Source organism: Oikopleura dioica, chromosome XSR, assembly GCF_907165135.1.
Source record: "Oikopleura dioica chromosome XSR, OKI2018_I68_1.0, whole genome shotgun sequence".
In the NCBI taxonomy this organism is placed as follows: Eukaryota; Metazoa; Chordata; class Appendicularia; order Copelata; family Oikopleuridae; genus Oikopleura; species Oikopleura dioica.
In genome coordinates this window covers 7928000-7948680 of record NC_137294.1, presented here as the reverse complement: position 1 = coordinate 7948680, position 20681 = coordinate 7928000, and the positions used below count along the sequence as shown (strand labels likewise).

At 39.1% G+C, this 20681-nt stretch overlaps 4 protein-coding genes across 4 annotated transcripts; 2 read left to right on the top strand and 2 right to left on the bottom strand.

Moving 5' to 3' along the window:
• Positions 1–1528: 1528 nt before the first annotated feature.
• Positions 1529–5303, top strand: LOC145707821 (uncharacterized). The gene is made up of 6 exons (XM_081785400.1): positions 1529–1653; positions 1702–1755; positions 1800–1936; positions 4464–4568; positions 4630–4759; positions 5089–5303. Exons 1-6 carry the CDS (start codon positions 1588–1590, stop codon positions 5281–5283), a joined length of 687 nt encoding a protein of 228 aa, XP_081641526.1. The 5' UTR covers positions 1529–1587; the 3' UTR covers positions 5284–5303.
• Positions 5304–7852: 2549 nt separating this feature from the next.
• On the bottom strand, positions 7853–9354 carry LOC145707001 (uncharacterized). The gene is made up of 6 exons (XM_081784471.1): positions 9282–9354; positions 8920–9162; positions 8756–8874; positions 8518–8710; positions 8259–8443; positions 7853–8214 (listed from the first exon to the last, which is right to left on the bottom strand). The coding sequence occupies exons 1-6, from the start codon at positions 9282–9284 to the stop codon at positions 8082–8084; spliced, it is 876 nt and encodes a 291-aa protein (XP_081640597.1). The 5' UTR covers positions 9285–9354; the 3' UTR covers positions 7853–8081.
• A 6449-nt stretch (positions 9355–15803) lies between these two features.
• On the top strand, positions 15804–17233 carry LOC145707718 (uncharacterized). Its single transcript, XM_081785284.1, has 6 exons — positions 15804–15843; positions 15894–16023; positions 16121–16355; positions 16401–16593; positions 16706–16896; positions 16970–17233. The coding sequence occupies exons 1-6, from the start codon at positions 15841–15843 to the stop codon at positions 17070–17072; spliced, it is 855 nt and encodes a 284-aa protein (XP_081641410.1). The 5' UTR covers positions 15804–15840; the 3' UTR covers positions 17073–17233.
• A 455-nt stretch (positions 17234–17688) lies between these two features.
• LOC145707698 (uncharacterized) lies at positions 17689–20576 on the bottom strand. Its single transcript, XM_081785259.1, has 8 exons — positions 20167–20576; positions 19922–20050; positions 19356–19540; positions 18941–19307; positions 18672–18895; positions 18516–18629; positions 18304–18453; positions 17689–17807 (listed from the first exon to the last, which is right to left on the bottom strand). The coding sequence occupies exons 1-8, from the start codon at positions 20319–20321 to the stop codon at positions 17743–17745; spliced, it is 1389 nt and encodes a 462-aa protein (XP_081641385.1). The 5' UTR covers positions 20322–20576; the 3' UTR covers positions 17689–17742.
• Positions 20577–20681: the final 105 nt, after the last annotated feature.

The window sequence follows — 20681 nt, the reverse complement described above, 5'->3', positions numbered from 1 at the left end:
ATGAAAATCTAGAAAACCCTTTTTGAATGTTTTTCTTGAGTGTGCCTTGAGCAAATAAATTTATTTTTCAGCTTCAATATGGAAATGACTCTCGCAACTCAATTAATGAAGTTGAATTAATGAATTTTTATTATACAGGCTTATGTTCTAACATGTTTTCCAAATGGCATCCAATTTGACTGTAATCGTTTTATTCCAGTGGCCTGGAAGGATAACCTAGGTATCTTATGCGATATGGGCTCGCTTTATCTTGTAAATTTCATTATATCTTACGCTTCCAATGTAGAAAGATGCTTTCAAAGCAAACGTGAAGTATATATTAAAGCGAATATAAAGGAGATTAAAAATTTAGGTCTGAAATTATTTTTAGTGGATTTATTTAGGCTCTCTAACCGTTTTTTTGTTTTATTACTGTTTTTACTGTAGAAGCTCGTTCAACACGTTCTTGCGAGATAGCGAGATCCTCGGAGTGAGTTAATCCCTTTCTAGGCGAAAAGAAAGTTAAGAGTGAGTGTCGATTAGATAAGCACGAAATCCTCGACGTTGATTCTCCTACGACTTACTCGTGAAGTGTTAGTAGGTTCAATATAGAAGGAGTCTAAATATAACAAGAAAGTCAACGGTCTCTATTTATTTATATCTTTATTTACTGGGTCAATAAACTCCAGCGCGAGAAACTCGAGGATTAAGAATTTCCAGCGCGAGCTCCACCTTGTTCTTTTTTGTTTCTGAAAATCCGGAGACGGGAGCGAAATTGCTCAACATGGACTCCTTCCTCTCACGCACGATAAGGGTTTCTCAAGTTAGATGATAAGATCCGTAGTTTCTTTGTAATAGGCCCGATAATGAGCAATCGAGGGTTATTGCTTCGAAACTTGGGAGACACTCTGTCAGCTGCGGATAACTGAAACCACAAAGGTTGAATGTGAAAAATCTGAGACACTAGTTTTACTTCAGCCTTTGAAAAAATATCCAGCTTCTCGAGAAACTTGAGTTTGACAAAACTCGATTCACCGATGCCGTAGAATTCTGGAAATTCTCGAGCAGGCTAGGAATGTATGGTGTCATGTCATTAACGCGGCATTCTATTTTCATTTAGCGTTGGCCACCTGAAGACACTAAGGTGACTGAGCTTCCATCGCATGAACTGTACTCCAGAAGACAGCTCGAACTTGAAATTAACGGCAAATTAATCGCAAATTATCCTCTAAATGAAATATCGAAAATAAAATTCATTTGCGCTACCTTGACGTCAAAGCAAAAGAAATGTTTCTCGCAGTTTCCTTGACAACCACTATTCTTCAGACGCAAATGTAAAATTCTGAAGGACAATTCGATATTTGCAGAACGAAGATTTCAATTTAATTATCGGTTCATTTTACAATTTTTTCATAAAATTGAAGAGAAACAAATATGGCCGGAACGCGTCGAAGAAAATTTAATTACGAAACAGATATTTCCAAAGTCCAGACGGACAAAGACAGGGTTCTATTTTCTCCTCTTGACACGGACCTAATACTCGAAATCGAACCCGTAAAAGTGCTTATAAAGTCGCCAGTGGGAATAAATGAAGATTTAACGGGATCGATGCAGCTTCCATCGGCCCGCTACAAGTATCTTAAATGGACGGACTTAAAAGGAATTGACACCAAGGTACGACTGACGTTCATCTTCTCCAATGATCAACTATTGATTCTTCAGGGTTCTAGTCTCAGATCGCCGCGAGTTCGTGCAACGCCGATTGAGTACAAAAAAGTAGCGTCTTTTCTTCACTCCAAAAACTGTAATCTTCAATTTAGGCTTCCAACATCCCCCTTAAAAATTCCTCTGGCATCGCTAGACAAGAAGACTGGGAAAAGTCCGCTGTGGCGAATTTTTCCTATCAAGAGCTTCAGCATAATTATCAAAGCGACGCTCTGCAAAGTGCTCTTCAAAGGTACGTTTCGTCTTCTGGATCGTCATTACAATGAAAGAGCTTCTTTTTAAAAGATTCGGATTTCGAACCATCTTCGAAGGAAGTATTCAAAGGGTGTCAATTGACTTTACAAAAGCATGAACTTGCAGCGCTGCAAGTTCCAATTACGATAATAGGGCCCTAAGAGTCAAGTTCCAAAGTATTTCGGACTTTCGTAAACTTCTTTCGATAGGATCACTCACCAAACGGAAGCTTCGTATTAACGTGCGAAGCGATAATATCGAGTTTTTCCTAGTGTACTTAATTCGTACTGCATCATCGAAGCAAAAAGAGAGTAGTAGGAAACAAGTGAATACTTTTAAATGATCAGTTACAGAAGATGATTTGCATGGCAAGCTGCACGTTGTGTTTATCATCGAGTACGCACATTTTTATCGCAACACATTGCATCTTGATATCGGCTAGTTTCTCTTTTATCTTTGATATAATTTGTTTTATTTTGGAAATCTCGCGGTAATTAAAAGCCAGCGAGATACGATAATGCGCTCATTTGACATGATACTAAACCCGCTCATTTAATGGCTTAGAGAAAGACACAAAATAACATGCTCAAAATTTCGTTTTCAACAATCTCGATGTATGTGGCCAGAGCTGGGGTCGGCAAAAAATGGTGGAAGTGGTGGGTGGGTGGGTGGTGGGTGGGTGGTGGTGGGCTTCCCACCCACCACCACCCACCATCACAATTCTTCAAAATTCGAAAATGGTGGGAAATGGTGGGTTTTTGGCCGAAAATTTTGGGAGCCCCAAGTCAAAATTTTGTTCTTGAACAGTTGTTTACTAATTAGAGCATTTTGAAAATAAATTGTTCTAGATTAGCAGAATCACTGTTATTGTCATCAATTAGCACTAGAATTTGTTAAACATGGCGTCAGCGCCTAAAAATCAAAAATTGACGTTGAAGCAAAAGTCATAGAGAAAATAAGGAACAATGATGGCGTTTGGGCAAAATGCACGCATCCTCCAGTGGTTGAGTACTGTCGACAGATGAATCATCCTGGATTTTTGGAATTTTTCGACGATTCTAAATCCACAGGTTTTTAAAATGTGGCAGATCTAAATGTGGACACAACAAACCAAAACCAGTACGTTTATTTTTTTAATTTTCGCTTTTGGGGGCCCCAATAAGAAAAGATTTAGTTTTTTAATGTCCGAAAAAAAGAATGCTTGTACTACAGACGTGATTGGGAAAACCACGTCAAAAACTGCCGAGAAGTTCCGACAATATCAATCCAAGACAAGGTGGCCAACAGAAATTGCTACTCTTCTAAACAATTGGATGTGATAACGACTCAGCAGGCGCTTTTGACGGCTGTTACCTCTGCAACCCTTGATTTTTGGCCGTAATCTATAGGTTTGAGCGACGTTGGAGCGAGGTTTGAGCGCCGCTCGAGCGAGGTTTGAGCGACGCTTGAGCGAAGTTTATTACTCACTAGCCAATTCTCCGCTCTTATTGGCCAAGATCTAAAAACTCCTTGGCGGTAAGCGAATGAATGGGGAGGATTTTAAGTCACGGATTTATTAAAAGAGAGAATTTTAAATAAATTCTGCGAATAATTTTAACATATTGTTGCCAGCAATATACAGTTTGCCGGTTTTGAGTCAAGTGGCGATAAATGTAAGAGATATTTTGGTATTAAATATTAAAATAATTAAGGTTATTCTTGGAACATCTCAAACAACAAGTTGTCTGGAGAGAGCTTTCAGTAAGACATCAAGTCTCAAAAGACATCAAAGAGAGAATCTGACGTACAAAAGATGTTTAGCGATCCTTCGTGCAAGAGTCTTCAAACGAGCAATAGATTATTTGAAAACTATTTAATATTTAGTTACTTTATTTTCTATATCATGAATAAATATAATCAAAGAATTTGAGATAAAAGTAATCTATTTTGTATTTTCGGGCCCCGAAAAATTTTATTCAAAATCATCGACCCACCCACCACCCACCCACCATCACCATTTTGGGGAACCCACCACCACCCACCACCACCATTGGAAATTTAACTTTATGAGTGGCCCACCCACCACCACCCACCAGCGATCGGTGGCTTGCCGACCCCAGGGCCAGAGGAAGTCTCGTTTCCCTAAGTGGCGCAATTTAGCTAAACACTTTCTGATGAAGTCCTGATTTTCTCAGCGCAAAGGATTTGCAGCGAAGTAAAATCCCAGCTTAAAATATAGAAGGGTTTAAATTGCCCGAAATGAATGATTATTTGAATTGCGAAATGCGAAAGGGTTATCACACCAGGTCGAAATTTATGTCTCTTGAGGCTTTCTGATCCGTAATCTCCGGAATTCACCCACGTTGCCCATCTTAATTGACTTTTCTGTGGCCAAGATCTTGTCGAATTACACTTTGTCACTCAAATTGTAAGGATTGTTTCCTGACTTCTCTGCTATCTCCTAATGTTATGTTTCTACATGATGGCCCTTGATAAGCCTATTTGCGGTGTTGTAAGATGATAAATACATGTAAAAACTTATTCAGGTTCAAGGACGCTTCAATTGTGCGACTCAATGCAAATCGAGTGCAATCACTAAACTCGATCGGTAGCAGTGTAACGTTTCCGAAATGCCGGGCATTTTACGCTGGGTAAGTCACGCTTATTTGATGTCCCCTCATTCGAAAGCTTAAACATCACTATATTATTAAGCAAGAACCACTTCAACAGCTTCGATGACTTACCAGGGATGCCACTTGTCGAGCACGTTGATTTGCGTCAAACGAACATTTCCTCCGCAAACGGCATACAGCGTTTTCCTAACCTGCACGTACTCATTATTGTAAGTCGGAATTGACAAGCAATCATTTTCTATTCAATCTAGGGGATTCAATTTTAACACAGTATTTGCTATAGCATGAAAAATGTGACGAAGTTTTAATTGTCCGTAGCCTTCTTTTGATAGCGGTAGCTCAAGGTACTTAGAAAACCCCTTCAGCTCATGAAGTGACAGGTAGACAGTAGGCAGGAGAAGATGTTGAATGTGGTCGCTCGAGCACCTCCTGAGGTCCGCTGAGCATGTTTTTGAACCACAGGTTTACTAGGTTCGATTAAGAATTTTCTTCGACTATCATGTTCAATGAGACAAATAATTATCAATATGATATTTAGGAGGAGTGTCCTCTTGCGTTCACAGAAGATTTCCGTGGATACCTCGCCTCGCAAAATAAAAACATCAAGCTTATTAACAACATTGCCGTCACTTTCGACGAGCAAAACTTCAAGCCGCCGAAAAAGAACGAGAAGAAAAAGAAGATCGCAAAAATCTTGATTTTTTCCAAATTTTGTGATTTTCGTGTAATATAGATGTTTATTCACTTTCTCTCCCTAAATTTGTCACAGAAAAGGATTTTGACATTTCAGGTTTAGCAGAGTTTGAGTGATGCTGGTTAAAAGTACAAAAAGTGTTCGATTGGTTATAAACAGTTGGTAAGCGTGAGTGGGACTTTACGGCACTGAGACCACGATCGGGTCAGCTGCAAAGTCCGCGAAATCGACGCCGGCGCCTTCGTAAGGAACGGTCGAAGCGCAGCCACTTCCAGAACAGCAGTGGACACATTGAACGGAATGTCTCGTCGCGTAAGCACGACATCTATTGAAATTCGACTTCATGTTTGACTAAATGATTTGTTCAGAATTTGATAAATTAAGAAGGTCGCTTTCTAAAAATTAATGACGCATAAGTCCGCGTAAGGATTGAAATCGCGTGGATTTCAAATGGATCTCAGCCCTTAATCCGCACTGATTGCATAACCTCTCGAAAATATTTATCCGCTGATTTCCCCCGTCAAAATTATAATACAGGTAACTAGTCGACAAGCAGGCGATCGTCTACCGACAATCCATTCAATTGATGAACAGTTGAATTCGATTTCCGGAAATTTCAAACCGAGTGAATATGCAAATTCTTAGGCAGAGGGGTTCGCGTCATCCGGTGCGCCCTTTTGAATCAGACATGAATTACGATGCAAATTATGGTAATATCGTAATCGTCGAAAACTGGAGCTCGGAAAGCTGTCAGTTTTCTGTCAGCGAAAGTGAAGATGCATATTATCATCTTTTTTTTAACTACGGTATTTATTTCAGATTTATTTCACAGTTATCCAGCCTTAATCATTCAAAACTATCAGATGATTTAGCTAATAAGTAGTTGATTCTTAATAATGATTAATTGCACTCCGTTATTATCGTTATTTCTTAATTCCTAACTAAATTATTTCGACCCGTGTATGGCCCGAACAATTATCCTCTTTATTTATCAAACCAATGAATCGAAAACAGCCCGTTTAAATTGTCTCAGTCAAAAACAGATTTTCCGCACTCGAAACCTTTTAATCGCTCTCTATTGTTTGCTTGATAAATAAATTTATAATTGAATTCAGGGAACAGTTGATTTCCCACGATTAGCTGAACACGGTCAAAACGTGTTCGCTATTTACGATTCACTCACCATGCATGGAAGTTCTTCTTTGCATTGAATCCTATAGTAGCGTTTTGCAGAACCGCCGCGGATTCGTTGATATTCTAGCGTCGTCTGGCAGACTTGCTGATCGGGACACGATACAGGCGCCGAACCAAGCGCCGTCGACCTATCTGAAAAAGAGCCTACCCTGCAAAGTGTGCCAGAGCTTCGCGACTGGATAAAACCTAAATCCGCCTCCTCGTAATAAGAGGAATCGTAGTTGGCTATGTAGTTTTGGTAAAAAGAATTATAGTAGTCATAATAATCTTTGAAGAGTTTTGACCTTGCTTTATAAATTAATATGATTTAGGGTTCTTGTGCTTTAGGCAGCGCATGAGCTATCCCCGAATTAAGATATTTTTGTAAATGATTCGAGACTAGCAGCTGTAAATAAATCTGAAGCGATCACGTTGTTAATGCGTTCATGTAGAAAGCGTTTAAACTCATAACAAAATTGGAGGTATTCTCGGCAGGATACGTAGTCCTCGAAGAAGGAAGCTCCGGATCAGCTGGTTGCAAATCGACTGGCGTTTTTGCTGATGGCTTCCAAGTGAGGTTAAATTAAGCATTTTGTCTAATGCTGATTATGCATCGAGATGCATAGATATATCAATCCTCTTGATAAGCGAGTTCGCTGTTTACATTCAATTTTTAATTTTAACCCGATCCTCCTCGTCCTCTTGATTTGCGCCAGATCCTTCCTGGCCGTACGCAGTTGCGATTATCATATAGAAAAACTTCATTTTTAAAAATTAATTGTGATATTGTTTTTGACTGAAATACTTGTTCTAGCACTGATGGAGCCCGCTGCCGGCTTATATCTGTAAGAAAGAAAATGACAATTTCACGCGTGAAGGAATTTGGGGTGCCCACAGACCGCGTTGACCACCTTAAACGTAACGTGGAACCTCTTTAGAAGCTAAGAAAGCTCTGAGGAGTTCTAAAAAGAGCATACACAAGTAAAAAGGATTATCTTATTCCCTTTTTGTCGGAAAATCCCCAATCTTTATTCACGAATATGAAGATTCCAAACGGCTGTTGCTGAAATTTTATCTTGATAACCCTTCTTCAGCTTGTTAGACTAACAAACGACTCTTTTCTTGGTAACTTAATTATGATAATGCATAAGAAAAGAGCCGACTTAAAATATCATGTGACACTATTTACGAAGAAACTTTTTAGGAACATGCTATTGATATTATTATTATTATTAAGATTATTTCTCCATTCAATTCCATCGATTTCAATACATTAGTGATGTTCGGTTAAATATTATAAGCCTAAACAAGGAGTAGCTCCGAATCGAATAAAACAAGTTGTTTTTATAACAAGAGTCGTTCCATTAGGACCTCTTTCACTTTTTCTTCATTTGTGTTGCTAATTGACTTTTGGTACTAAATAAAGAACGCGGGATTTTAACTTTGGTGATGGTTTATTTGTATAACACAGTTTGTTTTGCTTATACAAAATCGTAGAAAGGTTTTTACAGAAACGAATGGTTGTAAAAGTATAAAAAGAGAGATTAAGAAATATGTACAGATTGTCGAGATAAAAAACATTTTTTGGTAATTTTGTCGTAACGTTATGCACTGACATCAGCATTATATATGTAAAGGGGCGGATACTGTTGTTGACGCACTTCTTACTGAGACGGAATGTAGGTATGGGGATCGCCCTCTGCGGAGACGACGACTGTACCTCCCGTCATTTCACAAGTGTCAGCAGCAACAATGTTGACGTCTGGAGTAGTAAAGAAACCCTGATCGTCGACAGTACTAGGATAAAAGTGTTACTGACTGTAAAAACTACTAGCTCTTACTTTGTTGCACAGCATTCTCTGTTTTCGTTGTAGGGCTGTCGGTTGGGGTAGAAGCCACAGCATTTGTCGTTGGAAGGGTGCCCGTTGGAGCCGGCTGGGCACTGGTAGCTTCCACCGCCGCTGATTGTTCTGTACATTTCGGACATGCAGTTGTTTAGTCCCATGTCGGAAAGCATGACGCCGCTCTAAAATTGTTTTCAGTTGGTGAGAACGCTCAGCGTTTCGTTGATATTGAAGTCTTATTTCCATTTTCGCTTACATCACAGTGGTTCTGAGTTTGAACGATTCGTTGAGCAAATTTGGCATCACATGAGCACAAACTATCACCGTTCTGTTGAGCATTGCTTGAGCAGTCGATCACTCGGTTTCCCTCGGAGTCTGTGTCGAAGAAAGCCATGTAGGAGAGCTCGGAGTACTCGCTTCCGTAGTCAATGTTCACACAAGCGTAGCATCTAAACGGGATTAAGTTTACTTTTAAATTTCGATAAAAAATTTACCTGTAAAGTTCAGTGCAAGCAAAATCTGTGGCATCGACATTTCGGCTTCCGGATCCGAGATCTTCGACGTTATCGACTCCATTCGCCCAGCAGTAGCAACCGTAAGATGTGTAGGTGTCCTTAATTTTCCAATGTTAACAACCGCTAGCCACGTGAGCGAATACCTGAATTTGTTGCAATTCTGCTTCCAAGCCTTGGGCAGAAGGATCTTGGTCGTCACTCCCAAGACCCTTCAAGTAGGCAATCATGGCGGCGATCGGTCTGAAGCTGTCGACAACATCTCGTCGGAATCGTCCGCTCTCCAAGTTGTTATCGACCCAATCACCAGCCACGCTTCGCTGGACTCTGTGTTGGAAGGTCTGTTTGAAGGTTGCACTGGCGGCGGAGAAGAGTGCGATAGTAAGTTTCTTAAAATCACGGTTTAACTTCCTGTTTCAAATTATTCTCTTGAAATCAAATGTTTCTATCATCGGAGACGACAGAAAAATGACTTTCTTCTATTGATTCTCTCTCTGTCTTTGCTTACCATGTTAGTTAGCTCAAAACTTCACGAAAAGGATGACTACTTGGTATCGCTTTCAAGCTTTTATATGATTTCCAACTAGATGGCGGTAGTAAGGATTTCTTTATGTTATCAACATTCGCGCGCTTAGTCTAGCGCTTGGTTGTTCTGTTATCGTCAAAAACATTTCCCGCTCCATCAAACGCAACGAGGACCGGAGCCTCTAATGTTTACGTTGTTCCAGCCGCCCTTGGAAGATTCCTACAATTTTTCTTCGCGTTGTCTTCTGCGATTCGCTGCAATTAAAAAATGTGTTAACGAAATGTCGATAAAAAAATAAGATAAAAAAGAATGAAACGGAAAGATATATCTGAAACATGTGTAAATAGCTGTCTGTTTTTTCTTCTGATTTACAAGCAGCTACAGTAATTGCAGTTTGGCTCAGCTGATTACAGTTTGTAGTCAAAATTCTTCTTCTGCTTTTAAACCGAAATCTGACCTGAAGGTCAAACACTAATTAAAAATCAAATTCAATCCACGGTGCGTGATTAGTCCAGGTAGTAGTTGACCAGTTTCAGATACAAATACTTAGCGAGGGATGGATCATTGAATTTACAAAATTTCTACCGACTCGTGAGCTTGATTGATGCAAAATAGAGTATTCCCTTTTTTTCTCACGTCTCAATTTAAGAGTCTCAAATTCAATTTCCAGAGTAGAGTAAATTCTAAATTGAACATCAACTTGTTTAACCTCTCGATTAATTTCTATCTACAAAGTTAGATTAGGACCAGTGCCGCATTTCCGGCATCATCTGTGATTTGCATACTCATGGTTCTTCTTATTGTTTTGTTCTATGCTTATAAGAGTGATGCTAAAGAACTTTACATTGTCATTTCTAAAACTATCTTAGCGAGGGGAGTCCTGATTAGTTTTCTTAATTGCTAAAGGAAGCTTCAATTGATCGCAAAACTTGCTAACTTACAAAAAAGGAGAGATAAGCTAATTATATTTTGAACTGCTCAAGGGGAAATGAGATATTTTAATTGCATCAGGCCACGTCTTTCCACTATATGAATTGATCGTTTAAGAAAAAGATAACTTTTAAGCAAAGAAGAAGAAAAAATATCTCAAATTTTCCGATTTCAAAAGCATTTTATATTTTCATAGCAAATGTCTGTTATATTTAGGATGATAACAGCATAGCCATTCCGCTGCCCGGTATTTAAAGAAAACGAAACAATAATGCGAACCGGAATGGTTACCCAAAACATTCGAGGAGCAATGGGTCTTTTTACAAGGAACATGTATTCAATATAAATGAAATTTTTCGCCTCGCGAAATTACCTTTTTTGAGCCCCTTGACGATCTGAGATTGTGGCTTTGCGTTTTGTATAGGATAAACACCTTCTTCTCTCTTCCTAGCGAGTTATTTGTGGCTACGTCACGTTTTCGTCGTCTGCTCGACCACAGTTAGTTTCGAACTAAACAAGAAAGTGCTTATTTTGGTGGGTCCGAGTGGAGCACGCTCAATCGGAATTTGTTCGTCTAGATTTAATGCAATTTGCAGTGAGGAGGATCGAATGACTTTTATAGATGGATTATTGACGAGAAATGAGAGAAAATTGAGGTTGTTTGCTCATATTTACATTCTCCTGGCGCTCGGCGGCAGATGGAAGTGATCGGCTCATCCGGAACTGAATCCGGCTAAGGATTCACTAATTAGGTAATAATAACTAAGCTCAAGTAAATTAGTCTCCTTGGCGCGATGATGTATTCGACTACAAGATAAATGCCGTATCCTGCTTGTGATCACCGCACGACGGCGCAAATCACCCTCGGACGAGCTATAAAGCTCTCTAGCCGACATCAAGACACCCTTAAACACATCGAGTATCGAGATAAGAATGCACTTTGCTTTTCCCTTTATCGTGGCACAGGTAAATAGCGCTCCTTGTTTACCGAGCGATACGAAGAGTAAACCCATTCAAATCACTTAAATCCATGATCTAAAACTCAAGGTTTCGCGACTTGATTGATCTTATTACTAAGCACGAGTGTCTTCCCTATCAACTTAAAATTTTCAGCGACTTCGTTCAAGGTATAGTTTTTCGTGCAAAAGAAGATGTCCATTTTCTCCAAATCTTAACATAGTTACGACCTTATTTCTCCGATCAAAATTAATTTTATGAAGTCGTCTTCTAGTCACTAGACCTAAAGTTTCTCTGAAATAAATTTCATTTTCACAACATTTCTGGACGTTCCTACGCAAATCTGTCAGCTGAAATTTTCCTCAAAATGGGCATTTTAGAATGTAAGACAAATTGAATAAATTTTTGGGAGAAAATATATTACTGAAACCTAAAATTTAGTTTCAGTTTTACATAAACTGGAATGATGATTCGGACATCCTTAAAAACTTTTCCTCAATTTAAGAGAATTAAAGTGCTCTGATCGGAAGTCCGTGAGGCTTTATCCTAGTTAAACCCGTTAAACAACCGATGTTTACCAATAAGTTTCAGCCCTAAAGTGAAGCTACTGTCTGCTTGATTCTTGAACGGATTGATTTTCTTTATTCATAAGTTATAACATTATTAGTGCGCAGTTTGGGCAACCTCAGCGGGGCACCTTGGAAATTTGATGAATGGCATCTCAGACTTTGACATAAAGGGGTACGTAAAACTTGATGCTCCAGATTAAAAAATAAATTTCTTTGGCAGTTTGAAGATGAAATACGCGAGCTTGATTACCAACAATTTCTGGGCGAACTCCAGGCGGGGCTTTAGAGTTTCTAACGGTATTTTAATAAGAGATTAAAATCAAGTTACCGAACACGATTTCAACAGCCCAATTCTAAGTCGATCTATTCCATTTTGAAAGAAGGTGAAGAGTCGCTGTCGCGTCGATCTTACGAGCCCAGTCCCAGGCGTCTTCCCGATTTATTCACGGAAGAGGCGTCAGCGAGAAGGAGCCGGTTACTACTAATTACTAACTCTCCTGAAGGAGCGAAGCTTAGTGTTTACCCCAATAGAGTTTCCATCAACGACATAGAATCTAAACGGAACTCGAATCTAATTAGTAATCCTCTGAATAATTGAAATGGCTTTTGGATGGGTATTATGAGATCTTTGATGTAGTTTAATTTACCAAATAAGTAACCAAAAAAAGTGACAAAGGACAATCATGGAACAAATTTCTTGTTTAAAAGCCGATGCTGAGCGACGCATAAGTTCCCTCATCGCTCGTGAATAAAATCAAATTTTATAAAGTAATTCTTACCGAGTTAAATGTCCGCTGCTCTCAATAACACTCTCTTGTTTTATGTCTCTGATTATTTTTTGTTAACTGTCGGAAATCTTTCAAAAATATTCCTTTAGTTCCAGATAATTGTTGAATATTTTTGGAAATCGATCATTAGAAATTATACTGATAGATGAAAATGACTTCTGCGGAGCAAAATCGGGACCCCAATATTTTTTGTGCTGATCTTGTAGCGCAGGTTCTGAGGAGTCGATTGGTACAATTTTTATGTGTCCAAGCCACAGAATATCTCTAATTCTAGTGCTTAAAGTACCTGAAAATGTCAAGTCATGTCCCCCTGTATCTCCGAAAATTCTCGGAAATATAAAGAGATTTTGATATCGTTAGAAAGCCCAGCTCAAACTGATTATGAGCATTAGGTGCGCAATAAAAAATTCCGAAAAAAATTTTTTCGAGAAAAGTTTTTGTCCCAAAAAAATTTTTTTTCGTCAAAATTTTTTCTTGCACACCTTGTGCTCATAACCAGTTTGAGCTGGGCTTTCAAACGATGCCAAAATCTCCATATATTTCTGAAAATTTTCGGAGATACAGGGGGACATGCCCATTTTTCAAAGGGGGCCCTTATGACGTCATAGGTGATGACTCAGACCCTAAAAACTATACCATTCGACTCCTTAGGAGTTGCTCTATCTAATGAGCACAAGAAATATGGGGGTTAGAATTTTACTCCGCAAAAGTGATTTTCACGTATCTACTGCACCCGAATATAATTTTTCTAAACTGTTTGAAATAAAAATCCTTGGGAATCGAGCATCATTTCTAACTGTTATCGAGTGATAAATTGGCAGTCAAACGACAATTTGTCGACGCCCCTGAGGCTAACCTTGACCTTAACCATACTTTTAACCCTAACTATCATAAACAAGAGGCCGGTAAACAATGCATTTGACGTGCGGTTTCTGCTCATCCTATCTCAGTTTTCGGCGGAAGATAGCGAGCATGGTCCGACAGAAAGGAACGTTTGTTGCATGTACACAATGATACGGCGGAAACGTGGTAGCCTCCGCCCGCGATATATCTAAATCGGCTCCACCAAAATAAGACAATCAAAAGTGCTTCCTGATTCTAAACCGATCCGGGACACGTTGATAGTACAAAAATACACTCTAGTAAGGTCTCTTTTTTCGCCTCAGACGAAGGAGGCGATATCAAGATTAATTGTTAATGGGCCCCGAGAATGACCTTGATCGATTAAGTGAAAAGCCTCGATTAAGTAGTTCCGTTCGTTGAAAAATAGCGGATTTATGTTGCAGCTACGAAGCAAAATAATGAATAAGGCAAAAAATTTGAATACAAGAGAGAATGAATTTTTTCACCTTTACTTATCAAAATAACCTTCTATCGAGTTAGCGAAAGAAATGATAGCATCACGCAGATTTTTAGAGCTACAGAGGCGCTCTAAAGAAATCTTAACCTGACGCGTATTTTGGCAAGGTTATTGGCGTGATATTGTATGATCGGGCTGAGACTAACCTGCAGTACGTGGAGCGGCCTCTGTTTTTCCGACCGGCGGATATTTGCCTGACGTCGAGTTATATCTTTAGAGACCTCAGCCGAATAGAATTATGAACGAGCAGGCGATCAACCTCTCGCATATGCGCGGTGGCAAAATCTGATAACAGCTTCTCTATTTTTTTACTGTAACAGTTCGAGTGAGGCCACTTTCTTAGACGGCTCTTTCTTAAAGCTGCTCTTGAAATTTGAAACGTTTTTGTAAAAGTGCAATTCAAGCGCTCAAAAATTAAGGTCAAGACTTGTTCTTTCTTCAACAGTCTCTCGTAGAAGTACTCTCATGGGCTGAAATTTGCAAGTTTGTAAGCCAAAATAGATTTACTTAATTCTTTCTCAGCATAAATCAAAAGACTAACCCAAAGCGGCTGGAATGTCGAAGCCGCACTACGATTTAAAGTGCAAGGTAAAAAAGTAATAAAAATACCGAAATTGGGCCAGCTCATTATCTTGTTCTTCCACTGAGTTCGTTCCGGCCAAAGAAAGAAGACGCACGTTTCTGTCTATTTTGCTTCTTTTTTTATCACGAAGGATATGTTAAAAGTTTTATCGTCACCGAAGCAGTAATTTTTTATTCGACTAAATTCGACCCTAAAAAATCCGATAAAAGCCAGCAACATTCAAACCAAATACACGATAAGCTAAAACTATCCAAACATCGAAGAAAAGCCATTATCTGTCGTCTTTGGTTATTTCTCGTTTTACCCCAAAGATTCCAGCAGCTAAAAAAAGACTTTCTAAAGTGGGTAAAAAATTCCGAAGGAACCAGCGGATATCAAAAACACGCCTTGGTACTTTGGACCGCGTCCTGCACGTTCCCAAAAAGACCATTCTTCCGTATTAGCCAATTCGCCATTTTCTTAGCCAAAGAGAGTTTCTAGTACCTCGACAATAATTTTCGAATCTTAAATAAAATGAACAGGTTATCAATCGATCACGTTTTATGAATTTTGAACAACTCAGCTCGATATGTTTTGATGTGCATCAAAAATAACTAGAGGTCCTTGACAAATGTTTCTAGCACTGAGAAAGTGGATCAAGAATGAAATCCGTCTTGTGTTCATTTATTCTTTTTGCGAAATGCACGTGAACGGGGATCGTTTCCAGCTAGTTTGTTTAGCAAATCCTACTGGTTCTAACTTCCCTAATCAGTAAATATATATCCAAAACGGATAGTCCCATGAAGACCTTTCTTATTTTGGCTAAGCTATTTACTCATTGTCCGACTAGAAAAAGTATGGCTTTGGTGAACCGCAAGGCTAAAATTTTTCAAATAAACACAATTTTCGAGAACATATAAATACAGTGGAACACCTTTCCCGTCAAGGAACTGTTTTGACGAAGTGTAATCTTTCTTTGGGACGACCGTTGTCACTACCTCACTTTATTAAATATTATGGGTCTGTTCCGTAGCGTTAAAATATGTTGCTCGTCATAATAAACATGCTTTGGCGAAAATTGGCGCGTTTATTATTGCATTTCAATGAAATTAACCATACAAGATGGTAATATAAAATACCCAAAGCAACAAGTACTGATAAGCACAAAAGAGATTGAAATTTCACGTTGAGGGAAAACAAGCAGCAGAAAAATTGTGAGCGCGGCGAGAGATTGCGCCGCAAGACGTCGCGCTCTCGGTTTCTTATCAGTAAGAATTTGGCGCTCTGGATCAAATTCTAAGGGATATAAAAACAGCAAGCAAGAAGAACATGTCATCCCTCAAAACAGTGAATCAGTCAATACCCCAAACACAAAATGGTAATTCCAAGTTTCAAAGAGATTTTTGTTTGTTAACGTTTTTTTTATAGAAGCTCTCTCTTGCCTTTATTTCTTTGGCCAATGCAACCTTTCGAGAAAATTTCCAGCACAAGGTCGAACGAAATATTGCTGGAGACTGGGTTGAGAAGCATCTCGCCGCTGGAAGGTACAGAAGACAGGAACGAGTGTAGATTTAAAACTTCAATCTATCCCATGGATGAAAAACGAGCTGGACTACTTAGTAGTCTGATTTTCTATTTTCTAACTCGAGTGAAGGCTGGCACATCGAACTTTGCTCCTATTGCCGCTATGATTGCTTACATGCAAGGAGAAGGTGCAGACAGTGTCGATCCAGCAACACAGAACATGGACGCAACTCTCCAAGCGCTTGAACAGAAGTACACTAGTTACGGTTGTTACTGCTGGGCCAAGGGAACTTCCAACATTGAAGACCTTGGCGCCGGTTCAGCTAATGTAGATTGGAACGACAAGGCGTGCACTGATCTTTACAGGTACAAAAAATGAGTGAATTGAATGAAATATCTTTAAAATAATAGATGTTATGCCTGCGTTAACATCGACTACGGAAAAAAATACTCTGAGCTTTCGTATTCGGCAACCTTTACAACTGATAGTGATGGAAAGAGAAGTATTGACTGCTCAGGAGGCGCTCAATCTGATGGAGAGCACATTTGCCAGTGTGACGCCGCCTTTGCTGCTAAAATTGCTTACAACGAAGACCAGTGCCAGGTTTGCCATAATCTCGATTAGATCAGAGAACTGTAGCGTAACATTGATACCAAAACTGTGCGATAAGGAGAAGCGCGCGATAAGTTGGCTTATCTAAACCCTTATTCCTTAGAACAACGGAAACCCAATCGACGAAGGGAAAACTTACTGCATCGATGAGAGCTTCAGAACCGTTTCTGGAGGCGGATCTTACACTTGTCCCGAGCGAGGTAATGGAGTGCAATCTCCTCTCAAGGAAAAATGCTGCGGTATTTACCCCGAACGAAGAGGCTACGCCAATAACAAAGACTGCTGCCGAACGAGGTAAATTAACAGCAGTCTATTACGAAACTAGCACTATTCTCCGGCTCATTTCATTCGAGTACCGTTTTTTAAGCTCCGCTCTTGGCGAGATCTTCAACATTGTTTCCACTGGAACTTGCGATGGTGATGTTGTTGAAAGCGTAGCTGGTGATCCACACAACTACATGACCTTATAAATACTACCGTCTCAAGAAGATGCTCCGATTCTTATTCTTGTACATAAATATTTTCACTCACTGTATAAACTTTTTTAAAAAGCCCGAGGGAGCTTCTCCAAATCGTGATATACAAAATATTGCTGTATTGAACAAACAATAAAGGTTTTCTATTTCATAAATGATTTGTTAATTTTATATTTTCGAAAATGGTAGTTGGCGATTTTAGCACTGATATTGATTTTCTTCAATTAGTGTTTTTGTTGTAGAGCTTTCAAGGCGATATTTTTTACCATCGAAAACAGAGGTTTTTATAAATCTTTTTGGCAGATTTATGAATTAATTTGAATCGCTTCCTGGGCTAGTCTATCTTCCAAAGGGCCACTTCGAGGCTTTTCGAAGTTCATAAAACGGCCGAGTGATCTTTCAAAAGAATTCAACAATCGGTAGAAAAATTAGTTTCTCTTGATGAAATACAGGATTTCACTTTTCTACACTGACATAATTTAAAGGACTTTGAAGAACTCTAGCTGTAGATTTGTTTACGCAAAGGCGACTCTTCACCTAATCTAGCTTCGTTTTCAGAAGCTATAAATGACTGTTCTTCAGCTTCGGCATCATAGAAAACACCTAAAATTGAGATTTTAAATTCGATAATTTATTACAGGCGAGAATATAAGATTGATTAAAACTAGATGTCTGCATCATCGTCTGAGAGAGCAAGGCTTGTGTTTGGTTGAACGAAACGAGAAGTCTCTGAATATTTATTCTTTCATAATAGTTTTAATGTATTTATCAAGTTCTAACGGCGCGCTAGATTAGAACAAAAGCTATTTGATTAAATTCAAATTAACATCTGCTTAATTTATAATAAAAACAACGCCATGAGCGTTTCGCTAATTATTTCCGCATAAACATTGCCGTAGTAAATATGTTGCTCCTGAAAACAATAACTCAGAATACAACTCGTACGACTGCTGATTAAGTGCTTCATCGATTGTACCAAGTTAAAGAAAAGTTATGACGAAAATTAATGCTAAAATGAAAAGTTAACAAGATCATGCAATAATTATAATTGAAATATATTTGCCATAATTGATTATGCCCGAAAGGCCCTCAAAGGTTCGTTCTATTTTTTACGTTTTCTTACAACTATTTAGTAATGAAGATGATCTTAATGAGATCCGAAACCTTTACTGAAATAAACTACGAGATCAGATTAATAAGGATTATAATTTCTTGAAAAATAAACCTGATTCTCGATTAGACTGGCTTCTTTTTGTATCATTTTGCTCCGGTTGGTAAGCTTCGAAGTCCTGCGATTCAACAGACCGCATCGTCGCGTTTGCGTTTTCATTATCACCGTTACCCTTTTCCATGTCCCGCCGTCTTTTCAAAAACACTAGAACCAGCGTGAGTAATTATAAAGCAAACGAAACGAATTTAAAAAAAACGACTACAAACCTAATCCAATTAGAACACTGACAAGAATCACTATAACGAATATGGCGATAATCGCCCCGTTGAATGACGAGCTGCCGGACTTCTTCACTGTTTGAGCAGGAAGCGAAGGAAAACCTAACGCGCAAAATTAAATTGGTCGAGATTCGCAGTACCTACATTCTGCGTGGACCGAGTTGTCGAAGGTAAAGCCGACACTTCCAAGGGGGCTCATAGCCACAACAGTTGTAGATTCGGCATTTTTGTCGAGCGTGATGGTCATACGATTGCCACTCGATGGAGTCATGTTTGACGTTTGGTTTTTTCCTGTGAAAACTAGCAAGGCTGGAACTGGAAGCGCGTCAGTATCCATTTCCACAGAAACATGGCAGTATTTTGCTGACCTAAACTCATCCGTTAACTTTCTGTTATCACGAAAAAATGCTCACTTGTCCTGAATTTTGACAGAAAGGCCTGTTCCGGAACCAAGTGCAGAGTTGGTGTTCACTTTTTTAGCAGGGATCTGAGACAAAGCCTTTTTCGTCAAATAGAGCGAAAATGGTGCATTCGGCCCACTCAATTGCGGAGCGACGAGCTCGAACTCGTCAGTCGTTTGTTGCGCTAGTCCAAGATCGAAACTTTCGTGACTTGTTCGGCACTCAACAATGGTACGTGCGTCTTTGGGACTAAGTTTGAGATCGGCCTCGATAATTGCGTTCTGCTGGCTTGTAAGTAACGTCCCGTTGTGAAGTATTTCGACGGAGGCATCGTTTGGGTATCCGAGATCCTCGACTTCGCATTTAAATACCGCCTCGTCTTCAAAAACGGATTAGACGCTTTTACGAGCAAAATTTATTTCCAAACCTGAGCTGCTATCAATCGTCAAATAGGGCGTAGAGGGAGGGCGAAGGACTTTCAACCTTGCACCTGTTTCAGAATCAGACTGATGGAAAGCACCCTTTACTGAGTCCATAAAAGTAATTTCACAATTGTAGTCGAACTGGTCATCACTGGTTGAAACCTCATTTATTCTCAATAACGATTCAAATCTGAATATTAAAATATATTAGCTTTATACGCTTTTAGAATGATATCTTCAATTGATAAAAAATACTTTGTCTAAGGTTAATTATTTAAGTATGTGGGGATTATGAAAAAAAATCTCATAAGCCTATTTTAATCACAGAACTATCATCGTAATGCCGGGTCTCTAAATTATCTCGTAAAATTTTTGACACTCTTGGCTTTTTGTAGGCAATTTTCAGCAAGTTTATTTACTGAATAAACAGCTTTGTGTAGGATTTGTAACGATTCTTGGATCTACAATGTCTTTTCGACAATCTTGGGGAGTGCGTCCGGTAACAATGGATAATTCCTTTATCGAAACCGTATGCCTGAACTTGAGTGTCAGTTGACCTTTTTGTAATTACCTATTTTTACTATCGATGCTCGTCGCATTTTTCAAAAAGCTAGAAAATCTGCCGTCTAATGCGTGTCGGGTTTGACCTTCTCCGTCCAGCACCATGATAATTTCATCCTCCTCATCTTGGAAAGAACGCCTAGAATTTCAAGTAGTAAAAGAGGTGATTCTGATATTCGCGTTTTCTTTTATGAAAGAATAGAACATCATGCCAATGTATTATAGTAAACGTAAATAATCGAGCCCCGAACTTACTTCCAAGTTAAACCTTTGAGCCTATCTGATAATTCCAAATCAAAAAAACACTGAATGCTTCCATCACGACTGCTGACGACTGGCTGGGCGATAAGCTCGACAGGTACTTCTCTCGCTGATAATAAGCCAAATATTGATGCTAGAATCACCAGCATGGTAGCTTTCGTTTCACTTATTATTCCACCCGCAGTTGTAAATTTCTCTATTTCATATTTTTGTGGCGGCGCCAGTCGGTAAAGTATAACGGACAAATGGTAAAATTGTCATGAAAGGCTTTGCCTGCTTTTTACGATGATCTCTGATTCAGGCGGCGAGTCATTTAACTAATTCGCTACCGGTTGTGATTTCAGAAATGGTAAATTTGCGGCAGCGAACAGTGAGAGAGCGAAATCTCAAAAGGACAACAAGACGAGAATGCTTAAATTCAAAGGCTTAGAATTTTTGACGCGTGGAAATCTGTGCAAAGTGTGCCTTTTGTTCTCTGCGAATAATTTAATTGAAAGGATTACGACTAG